Source organism: Zonotrichia albicollis, chromosome 6, assembly GCF_047830755.1.
Source record: "Zonotrichia albicollis isolate bZonAlb1 chromosome 6, bZonAlb1.hap1, whole genome shotgun sequence".
Taxonomy (NCBI): domain Eukaryota; kingdom Metazoa; phylum Chordata; class Aves; order Passeriformes; family Passerellidae; genus Zonotrichia; species Zonotrichia albicollis.
This window is the reverse complement of record NC_133824.1, coordinates 56970480-56994745: the sequence shown is the minus strand read 5'-3', so window position 1 is coordinate 56994745 and position 24266 is coordinate 56970480. Positions and strand designations below refer to the sequence as shown.

The window sequence follows — 24266 nt, the reverse complement described above, 5'->3', positions numbered from 1 at the left end:
CTCAACTGGAGTTGCATGTGCATGAACTGGAGCGGAAAGCAGAGTTTTCTGTAGATCAGGGGAGGGGATTAAAGCCCTGCCCTGAGAGCTGGGACACAGCAAGTGCAGAGGGGCTCAGAGGGGCTGCCCAGAGCTCCGCAGGCACCCAGGGCAGGCAGGCAAGGTGCAAGGGCAGGAGCTGGGCTGCCAGGGACAAACACGGCTCTGCTGGGGCAGCAGACCCCTGGGGCTGAGAGAGCAGCGGCTCTGCAGCCTGCACAAACTGCACGCAGCAAGAAAAGGGCTGGTGGAAAAGCAACTGCAGTGTGTCAGGAGCCAAGGGACACTGGGCAGAAAGGCAGAAAACACGCTCAGCTTTCCAAAATGTGTGACAAGACCATTTCACCTAAGTACTCTAGTTTCTTAGTCTGTCAGCTGTGGTGCTCAGAAATGAAAGGGGTGGTTTGTTTCTGCTGAGTAATGCAAATTTCTAAAACCTTTGCCTTTATATTCCAGAATGAAGTTGATAACAGGTCTAAGAAAGATCAGTTATCTTGTTGGAATAATAGAAAAATCAATTCAGTGCTCTAGTGAGAATTCTTCCCGCTTCCAGCTTTTATTCTTCTTTCCCCCTCATTTAGGAATATTTCAATAGTGAAATATTCTGTCAGGTGTATTTGCATTATTAAAGAGCAGATGAGTTTGTTTTACTGGGGTAGCTGTTTTAATTATATTTTTTTTGTGCAGTCCAGGCCTGAATCTTGGGGCTTGCTACCATTTCTTCTATCCCAGGTTGGTCTACCAGGCACATTTCACCTGGGAAGGCAGATACTGTGTTTTTATTCAATTTGTCAGCTATTACCTGTTATCTGAGTGTGAACTGTATGAGAAGTCTTCACCTTTCTCCCTTCAGTGTACATGAGACATTGCTGCCCATATTTAAATTCGAGTGGTTTGACTGAACCTGTTTGAAACCTCTGTGCCATTTGGACACACGTTCCTGTGCGACTGACTCGATGTTCTGACTTGTTTTTAGGAGTTGTAGTATCTACTGATAAGAGTGCAGAAGTTACACTGAGTTATTTAATTCACTTTTTCACAAAACACCATTTTTCCCCCTTCCTTCAGAACACAGCAACCCCTGCCTGGCAGAAAAAGTATTGAGATGCCAGTGAATATGCAATATATGCATATGCAATGTGTAACTTAGGTAATCTAATCTGATCAAACAGAAAAAGTCACTGTAGAGTTTTACGTAAGTTTAATCTGAACAAATCAATTTAAAAATACAGTATAAATAATTCTTAACTTATATAAAAAATGATTAAGAAAATTTGGGAGCTTTTTTTGTGCTTCTTACTAACTTTACAAAAGAGCATTATTAAACACAGAAGCAAAACACTTTACCTGTGGCCTTTTTGCTAAGACATAAAATATTTACACACTCACAGTACTTTTTTTTTTTTGGTGCAAAATCTGTACTGACTGATAGACTGTACCTTTCTGTACAAAGACAATTTCAGCTTACTTTGCATAGAAGAAATCAACACACGCTCACAAAAAACCCCACTAGATACATAACTTTGCTGTTAAATACTTCAGGTAAGCCTTTTGGAAAAACTCATTAGGCATTAACTTTCTCCTTAAGAGTCAGTTTTATTTTCTAAAGCATCAATTAAGGCTATTCCAGCATTGAGGTCATGGCAATACACGTCCAAACCATTGTCCATCATACAATGCCAGATGTGTGCAGTGTGTTACCAGCAATTCTGCCTGCTAACACAATCAGAAATTCCCTTTCCCAAAATTAGTCTTCTGAAACTTCAAGTTTTCGTTGAGGAATATATAAAGTTCCTTGAGAGGTTCTCTGGGTGCCATCTGAGTTTGCAGATAGTGCAGGTTCTGTGTTTGGCCCTCCTGGTGTGCGGAAAAAGTTCTCTGTGACTGCCTGAGGCTCCTGAGGCTCCTTTGGCTGGAGGAACTGAAGAGAAAAGACAAAGTTACTTTCATTTATGGGGGAATAAAAAGTAAGTTCTACTACTTCTAAGTTTCTGCAGGATGCTAGCAAACTTTTTTCCCCCCTGAAATTTAAAAACGGAACTTTTTACTGAGAAGGGTATACCTGCATTCCTTTAGATATATATTTAAATACATAAAAATATGGTTTTTCTAATCCCCTTATTTTTTAACACAAACAGATATTAGGCAATACAGTATTACATGAAATATAGAGAGAAACTTCCTGTGGGGGAAAAAAATATTTAAAATCCTGTACAATCCTATCCTATTAAAAGAATAGCTATTATTACACACAAGAACTTGAGGGTAGAGTAGGGAAGTAACAAGAAGGAAAGAAAATAACAAAGGAACAATTTTTTTATAAGCACAATGTCAGTTTGTGATTATTAGAATATCTCTCAGATACGTAAAATCCTCCCTCTAAAACAGTTGTTTCTTCACATCTTGTCATCTTCCAGCTGGCTCCACTTCCACCACAAATAAGTCACTTATCTTCCTTGCTAACCTCTCATCTCTACTGTACTTAGGCTGGCCTTCACTGCTAGCTCTTTTTGGGCAGTGCTGATTTCTAAAGATCAAAAAGAAATGTTTATTTATAAATTTTACCTGCTGTAAGGGAATTACTGCACTGCATTTCCCACTCAACCCACCACGGTGGAGCTGCAATGTTTTAACTCACCTTCCCTTCTTGCACATTTGTGCTCCCTGAGCTGTGGCTGATGTTTTCTGATTGGGAAGAGACTGGCACGTGCTGCAGAACGGGGTTTGCAGGAACTTGCACACCAGCAGGTATTAGTCCTATGTGCTGCAGCATAAAGTTGAGAGCTGAAGAGCTTGGGTTTGGGGCAGAGCTGGTACTGCTCGAGCTGAGGCACGAGCTGCTCAGTACAGGTGCAGCAGCTATGGAATTTGGGGACAGCATTATGTTCAAGGGTGTTATGTGAAAAGCAGGAATATTGACTGTCTTCAGTTCTGAGGCTGGCATTGGAATGACACCTGGAACAGAAACATCCGGTGTTGAAAGGAATTGGGACAAGCTGCTCCTGGCCCCCGAGCTGCCCCGTGCCTGCTTCCCTGGGCACTCACCAGTGATGGGAGAGCTGTAGGCTGTGTGCTGCACAGAGCACACCCCAGCCTTCTCCTTGGTGGAGCACTCTGCCTTGGTGCCGTGGGTGCAGTGAGTCAGAGGAATAAGGTAACCAGATGGAAAAAATGTCTGAGGGAGAAAGAGACAGCACATCTTTAGCCCAAACATGGAATACACAAACCCCAAAACTCTTCTCCAAAACTGCAGCCTTCCCTTGCCTTGCTCTTATTCTTTATCCTCCATGTCCCCAGGATGCCATATCCCATGCCTCTACTACTTTCTGTCTGAAAAGAGACACAACAGACTCAAGGACATGCTCTTTCAATTAAAACCACACAGAAGTCAGCTGGCTCCGTTTCCAGCTGATACTCTTGGTGGGGAACTGGAAATCCACCTGGGATTAACACAGTGCAATTTGACCAGATGGAAAAGAAACCCTGATACTGAATACCATTTTTTCCAGAAGAAACATTCTGGACCCAGTAAATCATCACATCACCTCATTCTTGGATTGTATTTTTCATAAAACACACATTGGATGGCAAAACTTTTGCATATACATATTCTGTTCTTGTCAACAGAACTGTTCAGGTTCTCTACATCAATCAGTCTTAACTGCAGAATACTGAATTTTTCTGATGAAGAGAGTTTCATGTGATGCTGTTTCCAAGCATCTGACAGTAAGGATATGCAAAGAAAGGATGGGGGAGGTAAGGGATCTCATTACTGCCCTTAGCTCCACAGTGTGACCTTCATTCCAATGGAAGCCTGAGAGCCTCTTTGTGTCCTCTTTTTTGTGTACTAAATGCACAAACAGAAATCCTACATTCCTACAAAATAAGGTTTTAAAAGCTCACCAAAGTGAATTCAGCCAAAGACAACCTATGTAGGAGTAGTTTGTTGTAGTTTTGTTTCTTTTGCAGAGACTCCAAGCAGTGTCTTCCCAGGGAATGGCAAGACAAATCTTACCTCAGGAGCAGGAATGGCAAATGCCACAGGTATGTCTTGTTTTGTTTTGATTTTATCCTCATCTTCTGGAATATTTTCTTTTGTACATTGGTCACAGCAACTTGCGATGTTTTGATCTGTTTTGGTTTCATTCTGTCTCTCTTCCTGGACATTGTCCATTTCATGATTAGTTTGTGAGCTATTGGAAGGTGGGTTTTCATTCTTAGTGGATTCTCCCTTTGAAGAAAGTACATACAAAAAGAAAGGCAGGTGTTGTAAGGCTTAATGATCTCAACTAGAGCCCTACAAGAGCAGTTATACATTCTTAAACACTGGAAAGAAAGCTTTTTACTTCCTCCTCATGCCCAAGTTTGTACTTTAAAAATTTCTGGTCCCTAGGACAGCCAGGTCCATGTTATCACATCTCGTTTCTTCCCAGCTAGTGGATGTGGAATAGCATGTGCTGTCATAACACACCCGTAACATATGATGGCTGTTTCAGCAAGCCAAATTTACAGCAGATTTATAATTTACAGAGATGCCAAAACAATCAGTAACTGAGGAGTAGAAAGCAACCCAGCCCCAGTTCTCTCCATATACATCAAGTTTATCTGAACCTGTTATTCTCTTCATGTGCTGTTCTATTATGCCTACAACAAACCAACACTGAGTGGGAGTATTTAGAAGCATCAGGATTTTGGGACGTTCCCTGTTCAGTGACTTTCATACATCCACTTTCCCTCCTAACACCTCTAAAGCCAAGAAGGGGTGCCAGCAAGTTTACAGAATCCTAGAATTCAAGGGACCTTGAAGATCTCTCGCTTCCAACCTTGCTCTCAACCAGACCTACTCCAAAATCATGTATCAATAGGTAAGTTTTGACATAGTGTTTGGTGAGCTGCTTTATTTTCTCTACACCTGAACACTTTGTCTCCTTAGATGCAAACCCCAGCCCCCTCAAACATTAACAGCATAGCAAATGAAACACCATCTCTTCGAGCCTGATGTTATTTACAAAACGCCTACACTCACTGGCAGGCTCCTACTACACTTTGAAAATGAGTAGGTGGCAACATCACTAAGCCATAAAATGGCATTTTAAAACTAATTTAACTTACCAAAGAAATATCAAGGCTTTCCTCATCACTTTTACGCCTTTTAATTAAATTACTCTCTGGTAGTGCTTGTGATCTTTTAAGGCACCGCTGAGATGAAGTTTCTGATTTCGTTTCAGGTCTTTCTTCAGCTGCCAAGGACTTTGTAGGCTCATCTGGAGCCCTCTGAGTGTCCCCTTCCTCAGTGGCTATTACATTTAATATTTTTGAGTTACTGCTCTTCATTCCAGTTACGCTGGCGCAGGGCAGAGGCTGCAGCATGAAGCCTGGGCTGTAGGTGGTCACCGTGTGGGCTTGGGAGGGGTGCAGATAGATGGCATACGAGACCCCAGACTGAGGGTGAGGGAGGATGACTGGTGACACCGAGCTGTGGCTGGCAGGGCACGCCCCGAGGGGCTGGCTCAGAGCTGGCTGCTGAGAGGGCTCGGCCTTGGGGACAGCCTCAGGCGAGGACAGGGCACACTTCATTTGCACCTCCTCTGCTGTCCTTCAGCAAGAAACAAACAAAAACATCCCAAATGTGTTTTAATTCCTCCATGCAGAAATCAATGTTCTGAAAAATTATCTTCTGTAATATAAACAGTTAACATAAACCTGTACTTCTCAAACCACTAAAGAGAAAATAAATTAAAAACTAGCCTGCAGTACTCAAGCTTACTGGTTTTTGCAGGCTATTACTCCACTCAAACTGAGCATAACTTTAACTTGTTCTCACCTGTAAACTTGTGCAAACTTACTTGGATTGTCCTTCCAGCTGATGTTTAGTGATTGCTGGAAACTGAGCTATTGTATTTGGGAAAACTGGTAAACTTTGATAAGTACCTGGTTAGAGGAGAAGAACAACAAATCAAAACAGTGAGTTCATCAATTCAAAGTGAAAATCTAACTTTAACTTGAGGAAACTGCATTATGTAGTGTAACACTTAATGAGGTAACTTATCCTCCAACTCAGGCCAGATGTGATTGGATCACCGGGACATCAGCTTACACCAAACCAGTGTTAAAGGCCCCAGAGAGGATCCCTAGCAAGAACGTGAACACGGACAGGAATTGTCTGGCCAGGCTTTGGAACACAGAACTGCTTGGATAGCATGATCCAAAGCAGAGTTTCTACAACAAAGCAGGTTCAGAGGAGATCCAATATTCAGTGATTCTAGACAAACAGAAGGTTTGTAGCCATTTCTGCATTTTTGACAGCTTTTAAGATGCATTTTTTGAAAGGAGGCACCACCCACATATCTACATGTCCCGTGAGAAGAGGGCAAGCCCAAATATTTAATGCAAGACTACATCTGACTTAAAAACAAAGAAAAAGAAGTTTCTAAAAGAAAAATGATGAAAAGATACGTACTGGCACTTATTTTAACTGGGCTGGTTGGAGCAGACTGGATCTTCCTTCTGTCATTCTCTATACTCTTAACTAATTTTATTAGAGATGAATGCCGAGTGAAGTTTTGCTTTCCTTTTGAAGGAAAAAGGGCTTTTGAGCACTGCTCTTTGGAAGTGATGGATTCTGAAATAGGTGGGGAACAGGTTGTAGAAGTGGCTTCAAGTTTTATATCTAGAAAACAGAAAAAAGAAGAAAATATGTATCATATGCAGATTCAGTAATAAAAAGCAATTATTTGAGCCTGGCTTATAATTCTTAAAGTACCAACAGCAGCAAACATGGAAATTAAAGAATCTCAATGGCTGAACATCCACTGTGTGCAAATACATATTGGTTGCTGTGGTAATAAGGACAGTGATGTGACTAGTAAAAGATTGCCTGCTTAGTTATTCTGTCTTTTGGTCAAAAATTTCTAGTAGAGAAAACGAAAACAACAATCAATACCATCAGCAGAACAAAAGGAAATGACACATACACCTACCCTGAGTATTTGGCAAGACCTCAGGTCCCGTCCACTTGAATGCTGGTTTTCTACCTCTCTCCTCTGTAACATGAACTTTTTTGATAAGCTTAAGGCTGCTGAGAACATTTGCTATGTCATAAAGTCTTCTAATTTTGGCTGAAATAAAAGAAATAAATGGAAAGTGTAGCACTGCAATTAACAAGTAGCATGTATCAGATAAAGAAACACTCTTTAAGCAGCTAAAAGGAAGAAGCTTTTGGAACAATCAAAAGAACAATTGTGTGGAACAGGTATTTATACAATGAAATAATACTGTGATACAAAGTTTACATGTAAAATAGAAGACATAGATACACATCTAGAAGACACTGCAAAGTGTATTATGCTCAATATGGAAAAAAGAACGTTTTCAAAACCAGTTGATTTCTGTGTGATGATCAAACCTACACAAATCCTGTAGCAAATATAAGCAGATTAAAAGGCAGGTGCACACATGCAATGGCAAACGTGGGAACTGGAGGGCAGAGACACTGAAATCCAGCAGTATACCCATCCTGCATATCTTCCCTGGCTCTAGGTTGAGCTATTAGGGAAAAGTTTCAGCCAGAAGTCAAACTACAAGTGAGTTCTAGAGCATAGTGAATGTGCTTAGGTCATGGAAGTTTTGGCTTCATAACCAAGAACGTGGTAAAACTTGATAAAAATTGATACTTGAAATACAGGTAGACAAATGGAACATCCTGAAAATGTTTTTACTGTGAGACAGGCTCTTCTTATGGAAGAATAAAAGCAAGAAAAAACCCTACTGAGTAGCCACCCACCATCTCTATGCTGCTGTGAGGCAGTGGAAAGGAAATAATGAACTGAAACCAGCAAGGATCAGTATTCACATAGACACAATTCCACCAAAACAACCCTCAAAACCAACACAAAACATAACCCAAACAAGCAAAGGAATCTTAGAATTAAGGAAGAGTCTAATTTTCAATGAAACCCACAACTATCCCTCAAAAGCAGCACATTTTTAAATATTACATGTCTACTGACCTAGACCTAGAAATACCATTAATTTGAATGGAGAGGAAGGGGAAGAAGTGTGCGGGGAACTGAGAGAAGGGTAAAAGAATGAAGAAATAATTGGCAGTTAGAGCAAAGGGTTTCACTTCCTCTGACATGCAAGTTGGTCACAGGACTTCTACAGATCGAATTTCTTTAGATTTCTACCAAGTTAGTTATGGGGCCAGAACACAGATTTTGCATGATTATGGGGCATCTTTGGTGAAATGATGCTGAAAACTTTGACAGGCTGCTTGAGGAAAGAGAAATTGTTCCTAATATGGAGGCTTGTGACAATGCTTCAGAAGGGAGTATTTAATGGACTTTCCTCTCAGGTGGGCATTATGCATCAATAGCCACACAAAAATTATAAAATGTAGAAGGTGTTTAGTGAGTTTTTGGAGGCTCAAATAAACATTTGTGGCAGGAAAAGTAAGACAGTATTTTTCCTTATATGCAGTAGTACTGGGATAATTCATTTAGCTTACACTTGGCTGTTGTACTTACTTTTAAACTTGCTTTTATCTAAGTCTTCTAACTGATCTTCTCCAATCAGGATTTTAGCAGCAACTTCAAGGCTCACTATTTGAGGTGTTGATACGAGAAACAGCATCACAAATTTCTGACTCATCACTCGTAAGGACTTGTATTTCCTGCCATTCACTGATGCTGCAGCAGACAGGAGAAAGGATTAAAGTATTCAGGGACACACCAGCTACAAACAAACACTGAAGAAATGAGTCAGCAATAATTGTTGTAAGGATAACACAGAGACTAGGGCCAGTGCTGACTCCAGAATCAGTTCCCACGTGACCAGAAACAGATGACTGGGTGGATACCAAGTCTAACTACAAAGAACAGACAGTGATGTATCCCACACATATGCTTCCCATTGTCTGACAACTTCTACTCTTAAAGATGCTTAACCCTTAATTAAAATTTCTTCCATGAATCAAAGCTAAATTAATAAAACCAATTGAGTAATTTATACCTCAAGTTTCTATAACATTCAGTAGTAACTTCTGGTTTCTATAACAATTCATTGGTAATGGCAATTGAATTGTATGTTGGCGTATTTGTTAGTTTCACTTGATGTAGAAACAAATTACAAGAAATGAACGAATAAGACAAGTGAAAGAGTGCAGAGCACTTTTTCACCACTACAAACAGTTGTGGTGCCTTTGGGGCAGCACCACCTCAGAAAAAAAAAGGAAGGCTAATAAATGTTTTTTTCCCGTGTTCATAGAAATTTATCATTTCAAGTACATATTATTCTTGGCATTATAGAGAATTATTACCAGCACGAAATTCCACTCCTGGGAGCTCGACAAAAGACATTTCTGACTGCTCACTTGAGCCAAAAGAACTTGCCATTTCTTCATTCCTTTCACCGTCAGGATCGAATTCATGCTCATACTCTCTTCTCTTGATCATCTGGATTTGCTGTATGTACTTGTTTTCCTCCCCCACCTTTTTGAGGGCCTGCAGGGTCTGGGGGAGGTTGTGGCGCCCGTGCCAGACGTATCTGTTCCTGGCCAGGCGGCTCACCATGTGCAGGCTCTCCAGCACGTTCACGATGTCGTAGATGCGCCTGCGCTCCACATCTGCGGGGAAAGGGGAGCCTGACAGCTCTGCCGTGTGACACACCTGCACTCGAGCATTACTGCAGCACAGAGCCCTTTCCTTCCTCTCAGCATACTTCCAAAGCATTTCTGCCAATTCCACAGCATAAACTCAAAGTAGCCCTCCCAGGTCTTGCCAGCAAGGAAAACAAATCTGGCTGTGTATATGCAAGGACTTGCTGTTCCAGAGTTATACTTGGCTTTTAGCATTCCTTAAGAAATAAAATTTACTGGTGCCAGAAGAGCCATTACATGGGTTTCAATCCAGCTTTAGGAGAAACGGAGCATTTTTAATTATTCACTGCATTGATTCTAGATGGTGTCCTTAAATAACCTCAGAAACTCATGGGAGGAAACTGTTTTATAACTTCGTTTGACATGTCATTTTATTAGCACACTCTTCTGTTGTGCTGTGAGGGTCCCCAGGATGAGGTGAGAGATGAATCTGACTCTATATTTCTTAGAAGGCTGGTTTATTGTTTTATGTTATTATATTATATTTAAAGAAAATGATATACTAAAACTCTACTAAACTACAGAGAAAAGAATACATCTGAAGGCTAGACAAGAATGAATAATAAAAGCCCATGACTGACCAGAGAGTCCAACACAGCCGGACTGGGATTGGTCATTAAATTAAAACAATTCTCCAAATCACATTCCAAAGCAGCAAAACAGGGAGAAACTGAAGCTTCCCAGGAGAAGAAATCCTGGTGAAGGTGTTTTTCCATAAAATATCACGGTGACACTCTTTTGTTCTCATTTGTCTGATAAACTCTTGCTTTTGACCAGATATTTCCTAAATTATATGTCCTTTTGTACAAAGTATACAAAAATATAAATCATACAGCTTTAAAATTTTAAAACTATTATCCATATATAAGCTGCAGAATACTGTGACTCATAACTTTTTTTCATTTAAAAAAGTTTCAGCTTGACCTTAGAAATGTGGACCCCGCAGAAATTATTGGTGCAACATAAAAAACAGTGATATAGAATGAGAAAGTTAATATACCATCAAGAACAGAAAGAAGATTCTTGCTTTGATGTCATGATCGGACAGGAAGCTGTAGGCTCAGTTTGAGAAATTCTAGTTCCTGCTGCAAAAATCTAACCACTAATCTTAGGTATCATCTCTGAATTTAAAAAACTGCAACTGTTTAAAATGCTCTGTTTATTTGTGGTATAAGCAATAATTTAGATGTCCAATATGAAACAGAATTCGGATTCTCTCAGTTCAATTCACTGAGGGAACATCAGCATTCTAAAAGAATTGCTTTGGGAATTAGCAGTTTAAAACTGGGTTTAAATAAATTTGAGTGAGAGTAAGCATTCAAAATTGTATGGAGCAAAAATATACTAACGAAAATGGCAGGTTATAGGCAAATTTGCATGAAGAAATGTTTAATAGGATGAACACCAACTTACGTAGCTCTTCAGTGACTTCATCAAGGCAAATGTAACTTTTCTGTGAAGGGCTGGGGTAATCAGGATACCGAGCTAAGAATTTATGACACAGTAATCCGAGACTTTTCTCTTTGCGACTTGGCTGAGATTTTTCATATTCATCCCCCAATAAGTGCTCCTATGAGGGAATAAGGAAAGGAGATTGTGAGGTTTTTGACAATATATAAGCACAGATATTTAACAGCTTCACAGTGAGCACTGGCAAAGGGCCAGTGCTCTCCCTTTGTCCTCAGCAGCTGTGAAATAAAACCAGAACACTACCTGTTGAATGTAGCTAGTCAATATCATTATTATATTTAATAAGTGCTCCAAAACCAAAATTTCAAAAAAAGATATGCTGAGTCAATGTATATTTTTATACTGAATAAACAGCCTTCAGCTAACTTAAAAAAAAAAAAAGAGAGAGAAAACAGAAAACAAATACTTTTCAACATACCTGCAAACAGTGTTTTGTCTGTAGGACCTCACTTGAACTGTCTGACAGTTGCCTTCTCTGTTCTCTGCTCCTGATCTCAGGACTGGCTGCACTAATCAGCATCTTCAGGTTGGAAGTAGGTGTCCATGGATCTGCCGGAGGGGTTTCCTTCGGTTTTGGGGGTGTGGTTAGAGGCTGACAGTCAGTCTGTCTCTCTGTCAGTACCAACTGTGAGGTAGATGCTTGTTTCAAAGGGGTTTTCAGTACGTTTTTGCATGGCTCAGAATGCTCATTCTCCTGCATATCAATGAAAAGAACAATGGTGACATTAAAGCCCGGGTGTACCACGATCCATTTATCAGTAACAGTCAAAGGGGGATAGAAATCCATCGCGTTTTTTGGGTAGCTCCAAGTCAAGGGTTCCAGTCCTACTCTAAAGCAACGAGTCCCTTCCCTGAAACCATTTCTGCGCCTGTAGCTTAAGGCTCGGGTCCCCTGGCACTTATTCCTCGGGCAATTTTCCTTTTCCTTCCTCTGAGGTAAATACAATCAGAACATAAGTTAATGCATAGCAGAGAGCTATAAATAACAGTTGAAACATGTAATGACCCGGGAGCGGGTGTGATGTTGCTTATAAATTCTTGTTGAGCTAAATAGACACCAGCCTGCATGTCAGGGAAAACATATCCTTATAATAATATAATTATATATATATATATATAAAATAATAATTATAATGTATTTGCCTCAACTCCGGCGCCCAGCCCGGTATTTGTAGTCATGGAAGTGTTGGCTAACAAGTTCTTAACTTTTACAGTGAACTTTAACAAGCTCCCAACAAACTTCGGAGCGGAGTGAGGGGTGGAATGTGATCGCGGGCCTTGCCGAGACAGAACACGAGAGGAGAGGATGAAGACGAAGGGAGAGCGAAGGGAAGGGGTGCCCGGGCGGGATCGGGACCGATCCGCTTCCCCGTCCTTTCCCTCCTATTCCTCCTTTACTTTTCGCGCCGCGTCTCCGCGCATGCGCAGTCGGCCCCGCGAAGCCCTCCGAGAAATGGGTCTGGGGTCTGTGGCGGTCCCGGAGCCCCTTTCGGGGAGCTGCCCGGGGCTCCGGGCAGGCCGGCCCGCCTGGAATTGTGAGGGAAGCGGGCTCGATACAGCGCCGCCCCACCTCCGCGGGACCCTCTCCCAGTGGCAACTTCTCCGTCTCGGCACCACAGAACGCCCGAGACAAACGCGCTCCGAACATCACTATCCCTGCTCCTCCGCACACCTTCCGTAAGGGAAAAACAGAGAGGAGAGGACAGCCAGGAGGAAGAAGTGTTCTTCACGGACACCGGGGATAAAGGTCGCGAGAGATGAAGTTTCAGGAGCTCTTGTTGAGGACAGAAATTAAAGCGAAGGTAAAACACGCTCGGTTTCTGCCATCCCGCGGTTTCTACGCGCGATCGTTCCGACCGGAGCGGTTTCACCCCCAGCCGGGCTGAGCGCGGGCAGCGGAGCTGTCACCGCCCCGCGGGAAGCGGCAGCCCCGGGGGGCGGCTGCTCTCGCTCCCCGGAGGAATTACCTTGTCGCCGGCCCCCATCTCCCCGCCCGCCGGCCGCATTCTCCCGCCGCCTCAGGAGGCGACACCCGCCGCTCCCGCCGCGCCGCTCCGCATCGCAGGTCCCGCCGGCTCTGCAGGGCGGGAGGAGGGAGGGAGGCACTGGATGGGGGCCCCGTGCCGGGCCGGTTCCCGCTGCCCTCCGCGGCCGCCGGGCTCGTCCCGCCGCCTCCCGGCCCGGCCCGCGCGCGCCCGCCCGCCGCCCAACGGCCCCGGCCCCGCCCCGCCCCGCCCGCCGAGGCCTAGCACCGCCCATCGGCACCGCCGGCGGCGCGTTTAAACACAGGGAAGACGCTACCCCTGCGCCCTCCCGCTCCCGCCGCGCACCCCACGGTCCGGGAGCGCCGGTGGCCCCCAGGAGCAGCGCTGTCGCTGTCGCCGCCGCCCGCCCCGGCCCGGCCGAAGCGCGGGGCCGCTCCAGGTGCCGATTTGAATTCAACGCGCGGAGCCGCCGCGGGCGGGTGGGGCGGGCGCGGCAGCCAATCAGCTCCCGGCGCCGCTCCCCGCGCGGCCAATGGGAGCGCGGCGCTGCGCGGCCTCTCCCTCCTCCTCCCGCCTCCCGCTGCCGGGCGAGCGCCGGCGGGGCTCGGGCCGGGGCTTTGGCGGGTTCCCTCCCTCGCTCCCTCCCTGCCACCCTCCCGCCCCAACGGCCGCGGCGGCGCGGGGCGGAGCGGGCGGGGGGCGCCGGGCGGTTTAGCGGAGCCCATTTACCCGCCGCTGCCGCCGGCCTCGCCCCGTCCCGTCCGTCAGGGGCCGCGCGGGCTCCGCGCGCCGCTCGCGCCTTCCCCCGCCGGCCGCGGGCCCCGCGCGCCCCTCACGGGGTCCCGCCCGCCGCTCCGGCGCCAGACCGCGAGCGCCCCGCCGCGCCCCTCGGAGCCCGCCGCGCACGTCGTGTGTAAAACGCGCCGCGCTTCGCGGTTAGACCGCACCCGCTGTGCTGCAGGCTGAGCTCCGCTGCCCGGGCCGGGGGTGGACGGCGGCTGGAGAGACTCCCGCGCAGCAAAAGGAGGCGATCAAAGGTGAATGGCTGAGCCGGTGAGGGCTCAGGTGAAGCGCCTCGATCGCCCCGGCCAAAGGGTGGTATTGCCCCCAGATAAGGGTCGCAGCCGTCTGGTGCCGCTTATCGCAAAATCACGGAACCAACTAGGCTGGAAAAGAGCTCTGAGATCAGCAAGTCAAATTTATGACCAACATATGGCGGTGATGGCGGGTATGGCAGTGGGCGCCACGTCCAGGCTTTCCTCAAACACCTTCAGGGACAGCGAGTCACTCCAGCACCTCCTGGGCACCCCTTCCTGTGAAGAAATTCCTCCTAATGCCCCACCAAAACCGCTGCCACATCTTCAGACAGCCTGTCCTGTCCCGTGTTCCCTTAGAGCAGAGCCCGACACCCCCGGGCTGCGCCCTCCTCTCAGGGGCTTGTCGAGAGCGATAAGGGTGCCCCTGACCTTATTGCAACAAAACAATACTTTTGTTCTGCAGGCAGGAGTCTGGGATTGAAACCCACCTCGTCTCGGCCGGTTTTTATGCTAGAGTCAGGATTTCCAAACCTTTTGATGTAACTCTGCAGTTTCCTCTGAAACGTTGTAAACTCCAATGAAAATATTGACCCAAAGGGACCTTCACTCCTTGGTGTCACCAGCCATGTGGCAGCCAAGGGTTGTTCTCTTGCAGTACCCTTGAGCCACAGCTCAAAAAGTGGGATTTGGGTGGACATTTGCTCTTTCTCCTTGTTTATGTTTTGATATAATTACTGTGTATTGGTTTCTTTCTATAAAATGTGCACTAGAAGGTGTGATTGTTGTAACTCAGAGCTGGTGTGTGACTCACAAGAACTACAAATGTAAATACTAAAAACATAATGTGTGTTTTTTCTTTACCCCCACAACGCCAGGCACGACCACTTGGAATTTGAGTTACTTAATGAGGAGCACTCATGTGTTTCAAAAATCAAACCAGGGGAAAAAAAAATCAGGCTTTAACATTCAAGCTGTCATTTGAATATTTATTTAATTTATGTTGAGCTTTGAAAATTACCTTTATCACCTAATCAAGAAGCCATTATCTCTGTTCAAACACCTCACTCTTGTGACCTTTGTTCAGGGGACTTCTTTCCCTCGAGTTAGCTTTACAAGCTGCCCATTGCAACAGTATCAGACATTTTAAAGTAAAGGTTTAAGGAATTTCCCAGGATATTACATCCACTGAAATAATTATTCTGTTAATAACTTCTGTGCCTCTTTTGCCATGCTCCTTACCACGAAAGTGCCTTTGCATTTCTGAAATTACATGGAGCAATAAAGATGATGGAGTTATATGGAGCAATAAAGGGCATTCTCACTTGCAGCCACCAATTGAAAATGTTTGTATTTCCCTCTGCTCTTGCTTGACTTGCATAAGAAACTGCAATTACGTTCTCTGCCAGGTACCTCTTAAAGGGAAAAGAACAAAGATTAGAAATTTTCACGTCCCTGACATGGCAACCAAAGCGCCAGCAGCTAGGTAGTAATGGGCCCTTTAACGTACAACCTTGAAGCCTTTTGTGTGATGGTCTTTGTCGGGATGTTTGCTGTTTTCAGGTATTGTGCTGAATGAAGACAGCACCTGATGCCAGAAATCAGAGCTGGAGAGTGATAGGTGATTTTATCTATGCTAGTTCAGCTAAAGAGTTACTCACAGCATTGCCATGTGGATTAAAGAGAATGTTTGACGTATCCTAGCGGTTTGGTCAAACCAAATCACTGATAAAGTGGTAAATAAGCAAAGAATTTGTGAAATTAGGTGCTTGCAGTGCCTCCATTCTAGTTAAGCATCCCTCCTCACCTTCCTGTACAAAGTTTCCTCTCCCAGAAACAGCTTTAGCAATGCATTGGGCTAAATCTAATCTGGTTTGCTCTGCATGCACTGCTCAAGTTGTATTTCTTGTATTGAACACATGTTGTCAATAATGGATTTGTTTCAGTGTGATCACAAGGCAGCAAATTCAGCATCTTGTGCTGGTGTGCTTCCTAGATGTGGTGCTACACTTTTGTCAAGAGGAATTGTAATTAATGGCCCACATAAAGAGAAAATGCACACTGAATTTTACTGGAGTCATTCTTATTAGGTAATTCCATGTATAAGGTCACTTACAGAATGCCCAGGTGGAATCTTCATCCTTGGGGTTACTCAAAAGCTCTGGATGTGATCCTGAGCAAGGGGCTTTAGTGACCACGTTTCTAAGAATACTCTGTTGTAAAGTTCCAGTTAATAATAATAATTAAAGAAAAATCACTGACAGTAATGTGAATTGAAAATATTTTGTGATCTCTACAACCTTCAGGAAGCTGAACTTCCTGTGGCTTTATGCCCTGCTGTCAGAGTGCTCAGGCTATTTTAGGCTGCTTTCCTCAAGGAGCTACTTTGTTATTTCTCTTTGTAGGGCTGGAATTGTGAATTCGAACGTCGTAGCTGCCAGCAGGAGATTTGCAGGGAAGTGCCTGGAGTCCAGCATCCAGTTTCACTGTTGAAACACAGCTTGTGGGAACCCTGGCAAGTGATGCTGCTCGTTGCATATGTCTCTTTCAAATGTCATGTTTCCTGGTAAGGTTTCTTTTATTCAAGTTAATTTTAAAAGGCAGTTGATACCTAAATAAGGTATTTATTATACCTTAATTTTAATGTCTGATGGGTTTCAAGGAGAAACTGCAGCCTTCTGTAGGTATGTACTTCTAGGCAAGAAGTTATTGATATAAGCAGACCCCCAAATATGTCATAAATCTCTCAGTAGATTGGGTTACATATTTCATATATTTAAGTATAAATAATGAAATTATTGCCTTCAATAAAAATGAAAAGAAGGCAGAGGAGTTTCAGGAGTACAAGCTGGAGGTCAGAAACCATAGTGTTTCCTTATTCACGTGCTGATGTAATGTTAATCTCTCAATTAAAAATTGTGACGAAATCTGGATTACAACATTTATCCATTTCTTCTCCTTGTCTTCATTCTGGGCTGTGATGTAACAAAGATATATCTTCATTTCTGAGCTATGAATAAAGTTCTGCAGAGCGTTCAGGTAACTTGAGGCTGTGCCTCTTGCAGGAGTGGTATAAGCACTTGGGTTCACTAGAGGTCACACTTGTTTTACTCCTCCCTGTCTGCAAGAGACTGCTGCTCCTCACAGAGATGTGCTGGCAGGCTGTGCTCCCACCATGGTATATGCCCAGCAAAACGACATCTGTAATTCTGTACCGGCTACAGCAGCACTAAGTGGCTTTTAAATGATTTAAAAAAAATAAAACAAACAAAAAGCACCCAAAAAAAACCACCACAAAAAAAAAAACCAAAAAAACTCCAACCTTTTAAAGATTAAACTGGGAAATGATGGCAAATAAATGTCATGTGGCAGACTGAAAATACAATGTCTAAAAGCAATCTGGATTTTTGTCAGACAGTGTCTCCACAGGCATGTTGTCACAGAATCCTGAAATGGTTTGGGGTGGAAGGGACCTTAAAGCTCATCCAGTTCCACCTCCAGTTTCTCAGTGCCCCATCCGACTTGGCCTGGAGCAGTTCCATGGAGAGCAACTGCGTTTCCTGGGCGGTCTGTAAGCTCAGCCCCACAGCAGTACAGCAGTGTGTAAGGTCAGCCCCACAGCAGTACAGCAGTGTGTAAGCTCAGCCCCACAGCAGGCAGGCACAGCAGTGTGTAAGGCCAGCCCCACAGCAGTACAGCAGTGTGCAAGGTCAGCCCCACAGCAGCACAGCAGTGTGTAAGCTCAGCCCCACAGCAGCACAGCAGTGTGTAAGGGCAGCCCCACAGCAGGCAGGCACAGCAGTGTGTAAGCTCAGCCCCACAGCAGCACAGCAGTGTGCAAGGTCAGCCCCACAGCAGCACAGCAGTGTGTAAGCTCAGCCCCACAGCAGCACAGCAGTGTGTAAGGTCAGCCCCACAGCAGGCACAGCAGTGTGTAAGCTCAGCCCCACAGCAGGCAGGCACAGCAGTGTGTAAGCTCAGCCCCACAGCAGGTACAGCAGTGTGTAAGCTCAGCCCCACAGCAGCACAGCAGTGTGTAAGGTCAGCCCCACAGCAGGCAGGCACAGCAGTGTGTAAGCTCAGCCCCACAGCAGCACAGCAGTGTGTAAGCTCAGCCCCACAGCAGGCAGGCACAGCAGTGTGTAAGCTCAGCCCCACAGCAGGCAGGCACAGCAGTGTGTAAGCTCAGCCCCACAGCAGGCACAGAAGTGTGTAAGTTTAGCTGCATGCAGGCACCCAGAGGAATCACTGCTGCCCCGTGCCAGCCTGGGAGCTGCTGTGGTGGCAGGAAAAGTGGCAGGGAGCAAGAATTGGCAGCCCCAAACCCCGGTGTGGGAGCAGCTCCCACTGGGTCAGGAGCCCTATGGAGTGCTCTACTCCAGCCCTGCCTAATTCTGTATTCATTATCTGCATAAAATTAAATCATATTAAGCATCTTATTGAACACAGGCTGATTAAATTTAACTGGAGTTTATTTGCTTTCAGTTGTTACACTATCTTTTAGAATTAGGCAAATTAAATCAGCTGGTCAAGCTCTGAGGTGAAGGCTGAGAAGGAAACAACCCCAAAACATTATGAAAACCTGAATTCCTAAACAAACAAATGCCTTTTTCAGGCATGCTAATTTCAGGGAATGCTAATTAAAACTTAATGCATGCACCAGAAACTACACTGCAAGAATATTAATAGCATGGTATGAAGAAAAATAGAGATACAGTATTTCAGTGCTTCACTTCTGTAGGTATATTTTTCCTGCTAGGATGAATTATTAGGAAACGAAGATAACAACTCAGAAATGTGTGTTTATTAAGATCAAACACAGGGCACTTTCTCAGCTCTGGAACATCTAGAGCTGAGAGTTTATAGAGTACTCAGTAAAGAGCATGTTTGTACTTCAAATGCATTTCAGTTTTTGTAGTCAAACATTTCACAGGTAATACCATCTAAATTATTTTAGTGTACTTTAGATTTTGTTTTTTCAACATTTCAGAGGTAAGTTATCTCCACTAGGAGTCGAGACTCATGGCCATTTAAATGAGTCAATATTTTTGAGAAATTAAGAGGAATTCTGCTTACCAGAGGGAAACATTCACACAAGTCTTTCACAAGAGTTATTTCCTGAAAGGGTAAGTTGGAGAAAAGGTCTACTTGCTTCATGTTTTTGAAGTAGAAGATTACATTTAAAAAAATATTTATACACTCAAGTTTTTTTATGTGTAGGAAAAAAGAAAGATTGCTATCATGTTGTTATTTGTGGGAGCCTTTGGAAGATCTTATTTCCCTAAGTGATGTGCTACTGAAAATCCTTAATTTATTTTGTATTTGTCCTGTCACGTATTTGTAGTGGAATCCGTCATGAATTCTTAAAGCAGCCGATGAAGCATTTTTCTTATGACTTGATCTCAATTTGTTCTTGTCAACAAGCAGCATCTCGGTTCTTATTTAAGAGGATTCCTACTGCACAGACACATCCAAAAGTTAATGTTTGTTTAAAATGCAGATTCTTACACAAATTCCTTCCCCCCTCAGTTCTTTAGCTGAGAAATGACACATGTAATTGTCAATGGCATGTCAATAGCAGAACACTTTGTACCGTGGGATTAACAAAACAGACTACACTGACATTGCACAGACACTCTTCACTCCTCTGGTTCAACTGAATAGATTCTCAATATTCTCATGCTGAATTGTTTGCCATAACTCATTGAGTTGGAATAATGTTACATTCACATCAAGACATTTTCCTCTACTGCAAAATGACTGGTTTCAGAGGATTTGCATCAGGAAGGAATTTAGCTTGAGAACGTTAATAGTATTTTCTATTGGAAGACTTTTCTCCATGTCAGTGTAATTCTTCTTTTCCTGAGGTTTTGTACCATATCATATTTGAAAGCTGTTTCTTTGGGTTTGCTCTTCACATGTCTCACTTAAACCTTCTGTACAGCTCTGCCTTTCTAACCTGGGCCACCTTTTCATCCTCTTGCTCTGGAGGTTCTCTTGCCCTAACTTCTGATGGCTCATTAGTTCCACACTGCCCCTCTTTTGAGGCTGCTCTTGGGTACTTCCATCCACGAGGGGTGCGTTCTTGGAGGCTGCCTACAACAAGTACACGGCAGGCCCCCGCCCAGGGACATGGGTGGGCATTGGAGTCATCTCTCAGTTTGTGATGTACGGCTGGACACACCGGACAAGGGCTCAGCATTCCTCTTTCCTTCCTTCTGGCACCTTCCCAGCTGAAAGGACTGCCTACAGGATGACCTTCTGCTTCTCCAAAGTTATGCAGCACCATATGCCCTGTATCCAGACTTGCTTGGAGTAAGTAGATGTGAAAGGCAGACTCTTAGCTTGTCTGTGCTGTGGATTCCACGTGGTGGAATGGGTAATAAAAATTCCTGGCTTCTTAGAAATGGCATGCATTATAATGGCATAAAGGGAACAGGGGATTCCGAGCTTCTTCCGTGTGCAATTAAAAGCAAAATTCTGTTATGAGTTTAACACAGACTTTTCTCTCCATTAGCTAGTTTTCCATGCCTTTTGCATGTAAAGAGAGTTGTTCAGCACTGCACACATAACCTTTTTCTTTTTCCCCTATGAGAATGCTACTTGAGCGCAATAAATCCACCACAAAGCCCATAATACCCGAAATAAACTTCACTTGCACCTGCCATCTTCTGTTCCAAATGCCATCTCTATTTAACCACTCCTCTCTATTCTGTATGTAGCATCTCAACCAAGCTGAATTATTTCATCTGCCATGAAGGGATTAAACATGTCAACAGTAATTATCTTTGCCTTAATCTCTGGCAGTTGCTTTTCCTTAAAAGTGCTCAGAGGTTCATTATAACTTTCTCACTGAATCTCTTGCTGCATAAATCTACCAAGGTATCACTTGCTGGCATAGCAAGTGCAGACACGTGTCCACCCTTGCAAACAGAAGATGGTCAGGAGGGTTTTACTCATCAATTCTAGTCTGTGTTGTTCTGGTTAAAATCCCAGTGGAGCTTACACCCTGCTTGGAAGCCTGTCAGGCTGCTGGAAAGCGATTCTAACCTGTGAGAGGGCTGAGAATTTTTGCAGAGCTTTGTGTTATTAATATGAAATACTTAGTGCTTTGAATTCTAATGGCAATCAAGCATTACTTTTAACTAGAAGAACTGGCAGAAGTGAGTGAGGACAAGGGAGCAAGCAAGAAGAATTACTAACCGGATATTTAAATTTCATGGATTTTTTAAAGGTACATGACCCCCAAGCAGTGGGCTCCTGAGGGCTTCAGTTTATACTGAATAATATGACTGAATAATATTTTGTGGACAAAATATTTCAAGTGCTATTTTTCAAAACCTATTAGTAATTCTTGCTGTTAAAATCAGTTTAACTTCATGTCAGGATTAATTAACAAGTTTAGTTATGTAAAATAACTGTAAAATATCGTTTACCAATGCCTTGAAGTAAATGTTTTGATAGAAATATCACAGAAGTCAAGAGAAATAAAAAAAAAAATTAATATCAAGCTTTAAAGGATGGTGCTTTTTAATATTAAAGCCATGTTTCACTCTTTTGAAATACTTGTACTGGAAAAAAAGTGCATCATCAAATATACATAAACCTAAAACTGCATGAAAAGATAACTACAGTCCTCTGTTATTAAAGGAAACTTGTGTTTATTACATTTACACTCTATTCCTGCTGAAAGGCTGGCAATTAAATCTAATAACTAGACAAATACATTAAGGGTTTTCTGTGGGCATTACAATATTCCAGATAAGGTTTTTGGCATAAGCAGTACAATGCAGTGAAATACTTGTGCTCCGGGAAGGCATAGAGGATAACAAATACTCATTGCGGTGTGCCCATCAAATAAAATCCTGTTTGCTCTGCTTGGCAGCGCCTCCAGTTCTTCACAGAAATGATAAATCTCTGAGGAGATTTTCCTGGGAAGAAAAGAAAAAAAAAAACCAAACCAAAAAACAAGAGCCTTAAATGCATTTGAATATTCATTTCTTAGCTATCTTGTTCTGTTTTGTTTCTTCCCCCTCGGAGAACACAGGAAAATGTGTGGTGCTCCAACAAAGAGCCTTTTTTTTCCTTCTGAATAACCTGACACGGGGGAAATGTGCATCCAGTGAGGATTGTGAAGAACTGGGGTTTTCCCTGCCAGTTCCCTGCTGGCTGTACTCCAGAACGTGGCCTGTCAGCCAGGTAGGGGCCATGTGCAGCCTGGGCTCCTCTACCCTGCAGGGATGATGCAGTGTTTAGCCACAGTGGAGAGTGCCCATTACAATGACAGGGCCTGGAAAGCCACTGGGCAGGCTGAGCTGCCAGGTGATGCACAATGGGCTGTTCACAGCAGGCAGACACCTTTTCCAAGGACTCTCCATCCTCCCTGGGCATCCTCACCGGCCAGGAGTGCCCTAGTGTCAGTTTAATGAGGGAAAGCTCCTCTTGAGAGAGCTTTGTGGCGTTGAAATGATGCTCTGCAAAGTGTGTTTTGTCACCAGGCTGGGACAGCAATCAGCTGCTTTTACACCCATTTCCTCCTGCTGTTTCTTGTCCCAGTTACAGCAGCATCCAGGAGCATCAGCTGAAATAAAAGGCCTGTTTTCATATGATGTTCACCACCACAAAATACACAAGGATGGATTTTCCAGCAACCAGGTGCTTATTGGAAAGATGGCCTTGGATATTCTAGAATCCTTGCTCTCTTCAGTTGATTGGGGACTTCAGGCACTGAGTCCCTTCCTCCTAGCCAAGCCCATTCCAGCTCCTCATTCCAGCCTTCCCAAACAGCTGCCTCTGGCTGTGCCTGGGATTATTTTAAGCTTTCTGCATTATAGATAAGCAAAACTTTATTGGGCCAAAGAGTGAAAAAGAATTAGCACCTTCATCTGTGAGAATGTACTCCTGATGCCTCCTTCAGTGATTACTTCACACAAAATACCTGTTTAGCACAGAGAAGAATGGCGCGTGGATTCCCTCATTTTTTCATTGCAATGAAAAAAAATTTATTCTCCAACCTAATAAAAAGTCAGTTATGCTCTACAAGTGACAGAGCTTCAACAGAAGAATGTCCTCCTGGGCTTAAGGCTGTCCTAAGGAAACAGGACAGAGAAGTTCCAATGTCCCTGTGTAGAGAAGAACTTCAACTGTCTTACTAGGGAGGATCTCCCTAGATTAATTCCGTGGCACGGTGCAGAGGTACTTTATTCTAGAAGATGGTGTAGACTAAAAAATCCTGAGGGAAAGATGGTGCTGCTTATCAAAATTACAGAGGCCTGGGAGGGTGAGGGTTCAGCTTACTGAGTATGTTAGGAGCTCAGCTTTGAGCTGAGCTTTCTACCATCTCTTGACCTTGTAGTAAAAAGAATATGTCCTCTTTATTCATTTAGCCTAGATACCCATTGCTTTCTTAATCTATTTAAATTACTGCCTTTACATTAAGAAAAGGTAAATTCTGAAGTGCTTTTTATCTTGGGGATGGGGGGGGGAAATTACAAGGTTCAGACACATATCTCTGTTTCTCCACATACAACAAACCTGTGGAAGAACAGATTCAGCAAATCCGTGGAAGTCAGCACCACTGCTGGTTTTTAGTTCAAATCTCAACAGCTGGATTTCATCTGAGCACGTGGTCAAAGAGAGACACTATCAGGTAAGCAAAACTCAGTATGCACAAACAAGCATTGACAGACAAGTTTCAAGCAATTAAATACATGAATCAAAGTCCTGATTAGAGCAGGGGATTTGGGTGGAAGCAGGGTCAGGTTCATTCAGTTATGAAAATGTTATGAACAGACAAAAGTTCCCTATTCAGAGAGCAGAGTCGTGCTCCCAAAGGAAATGCAGTCTCACTATGGATTGGTATTGGCATGGAAAGGTCCTTCTGTATTGGAAAAGGCACGATGGAGGTTTTGCGTACAAAAATCACACCAATTACCTTGGTGGCAGTGCTAGTAGGTGGCCTTTACACTCAGGCCTGATTGCTCTTGCAAATTTTGTTTTCTTTCACCTAATTGCTGGAATGAGGCTGAGCGGGCAAAGCCAGTCCATGGGGATGGTTTGCCAGGGTGAGGGACAGGCTGATGG

The 24266-nt window shown here is 43.8% G+C and overlaps 1 protein-coding gene and 1 long non-coding RNA gene across 3 annotated transcripts; one reads left to right on the top strand and one right to left on the bottom strand.

Annotated features, from left to right (window-relative positions):
* Window positions 1-1305: 1305 nt before the first annotated feature.
* On the bottom strand, window positions 1306-13376 carry E2F8 (E2F transcription factor 8). Its single transcript, XM_074543928.1, has 13 exons — window positions 13132-13376; window positions 11583-11858; window positions 11108-11264; window positions 9356-9661; window positions 8565-8726; window positions 7020-7157; window positions 6500-6709; window positions 5886-5970; window positions 5152-5635; window positions 4055-4270; window positions 3085-3214; window positions 2678-2994; window positions 1306-1960 (listed from the first exon to the last, which is right to left on the bottom strand). The coding sequence occupies exons 1-13, from the start codon at window positions 13168-13170 to the stop codon at window positions 1787-1789; spliced, it is 2694 nt and encodes an 897-aa protein (XP_074400029.1). The 5' UTR covers window positions 13171-13376; the 3' UTR covers window positions 1306-1786.
* Window positions 13377-13436: 60 nt separating this feature from the next.
* Window positions 13437-21558, top strand: LOC141729269 (uncharacterized). 2 transcript variants are annotated; one of them, XR_012580647.1, is made up of 3 exons: window positions 13437-13588; window positions 16589-16749; window positions 20175-21558. It is a non-coding gene; the product is annotated as an uncharacterized LOC141729269 (long non-coding RNA). The 2 variants fall into 2 exon arrangements; XR_012580646.1 differs by lacking the exon at window positions 13437-13588 and adding an exon at window positions 14065-14186.
* The last annotated feature ends 2708 nt before the right edge of the window (window positions 21559-24266 follow it).

Excerpts from the sequence above, each read along its gene's own strand:
- E2F8 (XM_074543928.1), bottom strand. The coding sequence starts at position 13,170 with ATGCGGCCGGCGGGCGGGGAGATGGGGGCCGGCGACAAG. Across the intron at positions 11,265-11,582 it reads AGACAAAACACTGTTTGCAG|GAGCACTTATTGGGGGATGA; the intron begins GTATGTTGAAAA and ends ATTCCCTCATAG. Across the intron at positions 4,271-5,151 it reads AAAGCCTTGATATTTCTTTG|GGAGAATCCACTAAGAATGA; the intron begins GTAAGTTAAATT and ends CTTTCTTCAAAG.